Source organism: Cebus imitator, unplaced genomic scaffold (assembly GCF_001604975.1).
Source record: "Cebus imitator isolate Cc_AM_T3 unplaced genomic scaffold, Cebus_imitator-1.0 Scaffold63, whole genome shotgun sequence".
Lineage (NCBI taxonomy): Eukaryota > Metazoa > Chordata > Mammalia > Primates > Cebidae > Cebus > Cebus imitator.
This window is the reverse complement of record NW_016107378.1, coordinates 5,698,287-5,705,809: the sequence shown is the minus strand read 5'-3', so window position 1 is coordinate 5,705,809 and position 7,523 is coordinate 5,698,287. Positions and strand designations below refer to the sequence as shown.

General features: G+C 41.0%; 1 protein-coding gene across 3 annotated transcripts in view; it reads left to right on the top strand.

The window, feature by feature from the left end:
- Positions 1 to 7,523, top strand: part of HEATR3 (HEAT repeat containing 3) — a 42,199-nt gene that overhangs the window by 17,522 nt on the left and 17,154 nt on the right. For all 3 annotated transcript variants that reach the window (XM_017530164.2, XM_037739138.1, XM_037739137.1), the window contains 4 exons: positions 1,313 to 1,403; positions 1,511 to 1,668; positions 1,946 to 2,028; positions 3,620 to 3,756. In XM_017530164.2, coding sequence (XP_017385653.1) covers positions 1,313 to 1,403; positions 1,511 to 1,668; positions 1,946 to 2,028; positions 3,620 to 3,756 — 469 coding nt within the window. The remainder of the gene's footprint in view (positions 1 to 1,312; positions 1,404 to 1,510; positions 1,669 to 1,945; positions 2,029 to 3,619; positions 3,757 to 7,523) is intronic.

The window sequence follows — 7,523 nt, the reverse complement described above, 5'->3', positions numbered from 1 at the left end:
AAAAAAAAAAAAAAAAAAGAAAAAAGAAAAATGTGTTGGTAGGATTGTAAATGGGTATGAACATTCTAGAAAGGAAACTAGGAATATGTCCTAGGATCTATAAATGTATTTTAAACCTTTGACCTAGTAAATCTGAGGAAATAACATATACAGGAAATCTGAAAGATTCCACACTAGTGGAATACTTAGTAAATTATGGTGAATTCGTTTAATGGAATATTGTGCAGCCATTAAAAAGACAGTTGAGGCCAGACTCACATCTGTAATCCCAGCACTTACGGGAGGTGGACATGGAAGGATTAGTTGAAGCCAGGAGTTTGAGACCAGGCTGGGCAACACAGCAAGACCTTGTCTCTACAAAAAAAAAAAAAAAATTAGCTGAGTATGGTGGCACAAACCTATAGTCCTAGCTTCTCAGAGGCTGCGGCAAGAGGATTTCTTGAGCCCAGGAATTAGAGGCTGCATTGAGCTATAAACGTGCCACTGCATTCCAGCCTGGGCAACAGAATGAGACTGTCTCAAAGGGGGAAAAAATGACAGTTGAAAACTGAAATTTGGAAATCTTCAAACAGTAAAATATACATTATTTTTAGCTCAAGCACTGTTTTGAAATATCAGTATGGTTATTTCACTTTTCATAGACAATTTGGGAATTGAGGTCATATAAATTTATATTACCCATTTTAAGAAATGTTAGTTGATGATTTTAAGTTTAAGTTGGCGTTATGTATTTTCAGAGGACAAACAAGCTTCCTTTTTTCTTCAGTCTTAGAGAAATGCTTTATTGTAGTCTTTAAAGAAAGCCAGAAAGCAAGTCTGTCTGCTCCATAGCAAGTTCTGCAGGTCATGTAAGGGCTTGTTAGTAGTGTTTGTTAACGCAGCCGTTCCAAGAAGACATCTAAGCATCTAAAAGCAGGTTCATTGTAAGTGCCTGGTGTCTGGAATGAACTCTTGTTTAAATCTTAGTGTGCCCAGCTACTTCTTGACACAGTAGATTAAGTTTCAGGGTGAATTCCATTCAGAATTCCTGAATATTTGTCTGTTCTCTTTAGCTAACCAAGGGACACTTGGAGAATAGCCATGCAGGTAGATGGAAACCCAGTTAGCGGGGGCATGCTCCACTGTACCAAGAGGAATTATAATGCTTGTTTGTACTTCTGGCACTTCATGACTTTTCTTTCACCTACCCCATTCCCTGTGTGCTCTATTCCAAGTGCAAAAATCTAGTAGGCTTTCACTAAGGAAATTCCCCCAAAATGTTTTCCCAACCGTTGAGAGTTGGTCAGTTGCTTTTTTTATTTTTTTTTTTTAGGCCACTGACAAGGAACTGAGAGAGACTATAGCATTGCTGACAGCCCAACAGACTGCTCTGGAAATTATCGTCAACATGTGCTGCAATGAAGGTTTGTTAACAATTTACATTTAGACATTTTACCCCTGGGCCAAGAGGGAAACTCCTGTGGAGATTTTCTTAACTATTCCAGTTCTGCGTGGTTTGCTGTCTTCCCAGATCCCTCCGATGATGAATGGGAAGAGCTTTCTAGCAGTGATGAAAGCGATGCATTTATGGAGAATTCCTTCAATGAATGCGGGGGACAACTGTTCTCTCCCCTCTGCCTCTCCCATGAGGTTCACACGGCTCTCACCAACTACCTCATCCCAAAGAAGGTAATCCATTTTCATTCTAGGTTTACCATGGAGCATGGAAAAGCCTTAAGCAAGCTATCCATTCTGTGTACAAAAGAAGCAAGCTCACACCTCCAGGTTGTAGGTGGTGGTAAGATCTGAAACAAAGCTGACCTAACAGTACTGGAAATAGGCGAAAAGGTCATTCTATATGAAGCCTCACCATTTCACTTAGGAGTAGTATATTGGAGTTATATAAGAGAATCATGCATTAAATGACTACTCTTTAACTTTGCTTTACTGCCTTTTTAAAATCTAGGTTTTTGAGAAAACAGCCTTTCCAAACAGCACTGCAGTTGACCTATGTTCTAGGAACCCTACTTGGAAACCTTTGATTAGAAAGTAAGAACTTTACTCTTTTCAAAAACATTTGTCATTATTTTATCTTATGAAATGATGGGTCATTAAATAGAAGGTGCTGACTCCCCCAAGGACCCAGAAGTTTTGTACATTAGAAAAATAGGTGCCCACATGCCCTAGGATACATGTATATGAGAGTGTTCATAGCAATGTGTGTCACAGTTGCCGCAACCTGTAAGCAAAGTTGTCCATCAGAATTGGAATGGTAAATAAATTTTGACAAAATCATGCACTTCAATACATGCAGGAGTAAAAGGGATCTGAATTAGAACTACTCATAACTTGGATGAAACTTACATTGTTGAACCAACAAAGCAAGACATGAAAGAATATGCACACTGTGATTCAGCTGAGAAACAGGCAACATTGAACTGTTTGGTTCAGTGATGCATACCTAGGTGATAAATCTATTTTTTAAAAAAATGGGCAAGGAAACGTTTACCGTAAAAGTCTGTATAATGGTTACCTCTAGGTGTCAGGGAGGTGGGATGTTATGAGGAAGAGATACAGGGGCTTTCAGGGTCCGGCCGTGTTTACTTCTTTTCCAGGTGCATGGGTGTTGTCTTCATAGACTATTTGTTAAACTCTCTATGTTGTATACTTAACTGTATATATGCCACATTTCACAATTAAAAATAATTTTAGGCTGGGTGTGGTGGCCCATACCTATAATCCCTGGACTCTGCTAGGCCAAGATGGGAGGATCACTTGAGGCCAGGAGTTTGAAGCCAGCCTGGGCAACATAGCAAGACCCCATCTCTACAAAGGAAAAAAAATACAAAAACTAGCCTGACATTGTGGCACTCAGCTGTAGTTCTAGCTACTCAGGAGGCTGAAGTGAGAATCGCTTGAGCTCAGCGGTGTAAGGCTGTAGTGAGCTATGGTAGTGACACTGTACTCCAGCCTGGAAAACGGAATGAGAACCTATCTGAAAAAAATTAATGATTTTAAGGATGCTACCTTACATAGAAATTTTTCTAAAAGACATTCCTCATGACTCATTAATTAGTTGTATATCGGAGGCCGTGAATACTCAAGCAGTTTGATTTGGCAGATTAACAGTTCACCTTACAATTCTAGCACCTTGGAAGGCCCAGGCAGGAGGATTATTTGAGGCCAAGAGTTCAAGACCAGCCTAGGCAACAGAGCAAGACCCCATCTCTACAAAAAATAAAGAACTTAGCCAGATGTGGTTGCATGCACATGTAATCCTGCTCATTAGGAGGCTGAGGAAGGAGGATCACTTGTGCTCAGGAGGTTGAGAGTGAGCTGTGATCACACCACTGCATTCCAGCCTGGGCAAAAATAATAACATTATAATACTATTATAAAAATATAATAAATTTTATATTTATTTCATTTTTCTAATACTGTATAATTGTCTAAATATAATAATAAATTTTAGAAAACCCAAAAAACAGGTCACCTTGTGATCCTTTGCTAACTACCATAGATCCCCTTGTATTTACAGATAATTCCAGTCAGAACTTGACGCTTAGGCTAAAAGTTAATACTGAATTCTGATGGGCACCTTTCTAGAGAAACAGATGGGATTATTTTACTTCCTTTCCAGAATGAACACTATCCAGTGCAGAGCCCTCCTGTGTCTCCAGAGTCTTGTGTCCCTCCTGGATGTGGAGCACCTGGGAGGAGCTGCAGCCCTTCAGACACTTGCACAGCATCTGTCACAGCTGCTTTTTTCTCAACCAGGTAAATATTTAGGCCTTATTGTGAAAGACTACTCAGATGGAACAGAATTTTGAAGGGTCAGGAACTTGGATTTTGTAAACGTATATTGTTTGTCATCCAACCTGCAGAAACCTTTCCCAGACACAAAGAATCATGTATTTATAGTTGCCAGGGGGTACAGAGTCAAAACGAAGTATGCAAGCAGTTCTTGAGCTTATCATTTTCTTTTTTATTAAAATTGTTTGCATCCAGTTATGTCAGGCCAATCAAGGCTGAATCATAAATGTCATAAAGGCCTCATTAAGATATTTGGGTAATTCTCGGCCGGGCACAGTGGCCCACACCTGTAGTCCCAGCATTTTGGGAGGCCAAGGTAGGTGGATGACCTGAGATCAGGAGTTTACGACCATCCTGGCCAACATGGTGAAACCCTGTCTCTACTAAAAATAAAGAAATTAGCTGGATGTGGTGGCAGATGCCTGTAATCCCAGCTACTCAGGAGGCTGAGGCAGGAGAATCACTTGAACCCAGGAGGCGGAGATTGCAGTGAGCTGAGATCACACCACTGCACTCCAGCCTGGGCAACAAGAACAAAACTCTGGGCCAGGCTCAGTGGCTCACGCCTGTAATCCCAGCACTTTGGGAGGCCGAGGTGGGCAGATCACGAGGTCAGGAATTCAAGACTAGCCTGACCAACATGGTGAAACCCCGTCTCTACTAAAAAACAAAGGAACAAAACTCTGTCTCAATAATAGTAATAATATTTGAGTAATTCTCTATTCTTTTCCTCCTAGTTGTAAGCATTTAAATTTGAATAATATATGTATGTAGTACAGAATTTAAAAGTTATTAGAGAACAGAAACTGGAAAGCTTCCCTCCTTTCTCCCACACCCAGTTCCTCTCTCAGAGTCAAGTCGCTGTTATACCAGTTACTTGTGTATCCTTCCAGAGAGATTGTCCAAATATAAGAGAGCCTGTACATGTATGCATATGCATGTGTGTATATGTAAGGCAAATGGTAGAATACCATCCACAGAATTGTACACCTTGCCATCATCTAACATGTATCTTTCTTCAAACACCTTTGCATGGTAGGAGCTGATTCTCTAAGTTACAGGTCTCTGATATGGATCAATTTCATATGAACACAAAGAGCTATAGAAATACCAGAGTTAAATATTCTTTTAAATGACCTAGCTGCAGGTTTCACATGTAGGAAAAAAACAAAAACAAAAAACAACCTAGCTGTACAAAGTCTAATGCATGTTATTCTAACAGATTTTCATAGTTTACTATGGCTGTCATCAGCCCAGCAAGATGTCCTGTGGGGTGGGAGTGGGACTCCCACTGCCCCAAGCTAAGTCCTGGAAAGTTTCTGAATTGTGGGAAAATATAAGTAAGCATTTTGATTTTTTTTTTTTTTTTTTTTTGAGACCGAGTCTCACTGTGTCGCCAGGCTGGAGTGCAGTGGTGCAATCTTGGCTCACTGCAACCTCTGCCTCCTGGGTTCAAGCAGTTCTCTTGCCTCAGCCTCCCAAGTAGCTGGGACTATGGGTGCGAGTCACCATGCCTGGCTAATTTTTTTGTATATTTGGTACAGATGGAGTTTCACCATGTTGGCCAGGATGGCCTTGATCTCTTGACCTCGTGATCCGCCCACCTCAGCCTCCCAAAGTGCTGGAATTACAGGCATGAGCCACTGTGCCCAATCCCAGCACTTTGATTTTAAATAAATTCCCATTTCATGTCTATTCTTGACAACATCTTTGTTGTTGTTGTTGTTGTTGTTGAGAAGGAGTTTCGCTCTTGTTGCCCAGGCTGGAGTGCAATGGCGCGATCTCAGCTCACCACAACCTCTGCCTCCCAGGTTCAAGCAATTCTTCTGCCTCAGCCTCCTGAGTAGCTGGGATTACAGGCACGCGCCACAACGCATGCTAATTTTGTATTTTTAGTAGAGATGGGGTTTCTCCATGTTGTTCAGGCTGCTCTCGAACTCCCAACCTCAGGTGATCCACCCGCTTTGGCCTCCCAAAGTGCTGGGATTACAGGCATGAGCCACCACACCTGGCCTTTTTTTTTTTTTAAGGTTCAGAAATGTGACATGCTGTTAGGTTAAGAATGCTTTTGTGTATCCTGAGGGCCATGATGTTATTTTTGTGGAAAGCACTTGCTACATATTACTGTCATAACAGTAATTTTGCAAAAGTGTTCACCTAACACTGTGGGCTCAATGACTTCCAGGGACTGGTAGTCTGAATTGACCTTGCCTGTGATGGGTTTGGATGGTTATAATGTCTCTGGGCTGTCCAGCTTGCTTGGGACCCATCCTCATATCCCATCTATGGCCTTTATATCACCTACCATGGCATTCGGAGAAATGGAGAATCAAAATGACTCAAAGTAGTATCATTGTTACTTATTTTGGAATAACAGTATATTTTCTTATCAGAATGAATTCAATAAAGGATAATTGCTTATATTTGGAGATGATATTCTAATGCAGTCCTTGTAAGCATTTGGGATTTATTAAATGTAATCCTATGGGTTCTATCTGGATGGTGGGAACTACTACAAGAGAATTTAGTGGGGGCTGGCTCATACCTGAAATCCCAGCACTTTGGGAGCTGAATAGGGAGGATCATATGAGCCCAGGAGTTCAAGACCAGCCTGGGCAACATAGCGATATCCTGTCTCCACCAAAAAAAGTTTTTAATTACCCAGGAGCAATAGCTTGCTGTGCCTGTGGTCCCAGGGAAGCTAAAATGGAAGGATTGCTTGAGCCCAGGAGGTCAAAGCTGCAACGAGCTATGATCATGCTACTGTACTCCAGCCTGGGTAACAGAGTGAGACTCTGTTTCAATTTAAAAAAAAAAAAAAGAATTTAGTGGGGAGGATGGGACTAAATATCTCTACTGTTTTGTGTTATGGTTGAAAAAGGTATGAAGATTCTACAGTTCTATCTAATTTGTTTTCATTTTAATGCTAACTGTGGTTCTGAATACAGTAGTTATAACATTTGTGATACTCTGTACATACCAACATTTATGTTTGTGGCTGATAACAGATAAAAGGAGGATGGTTTAGTACAGTCTGGTCCTTGTTTTCAAATACTAACATCTTTGTCTCCTTCATTAAAAGCTATTGGTTTTCAAAACATCAATGCATTTTTTAGCAATGTTGTATTTCATATTGGGTCAGTTTGTCATTTGGCTCCATTACATGAGTTCTAAAATCATTTAGGATTCTGTTTTCCCAGATCTTAAGAATCAGAACATTCTTTTTTAGTTGTAATTAAAATGGTAGTACCCCATTCTGGGATATATTTTCCATTTCGTATCAGAATATTGAAAATTCAGGCCCAGCTACTGGGGAGACTGAGACAGGAGAATTGCTTGAACTTGGGTGGTGGAGGTTGCAGTGATCCAAGATCACACCACTGCATTTCAGCCTGGGCGAGAGAGCAAGACTCCATCTCAAAATCAATTTAAAAAGAAAGAAAATTCAGGCTGGGGCGTGGTGGTGCACACCTGTAATCCCAGCACTTTGGGAGGCCAAGGTGGTCAGATCATCTGAGGTCAGAAGTTCAAGACCAGCCTGGCCAATATGGTGAAACCCCATCTCTACTAAAAATACGAAAATTAGCCAGGCATGGAGGTGCATGCCTGTAATTCCAGCTACCTGGGAGGCTGAGGCAAGAAAATCATTTAAACCCGGGAGACAGAGGTTACAGTGAGCCAAGATCATGCCACTATACTCAAGCCTGGGAGACAGAGCAAGACTGTCTCAA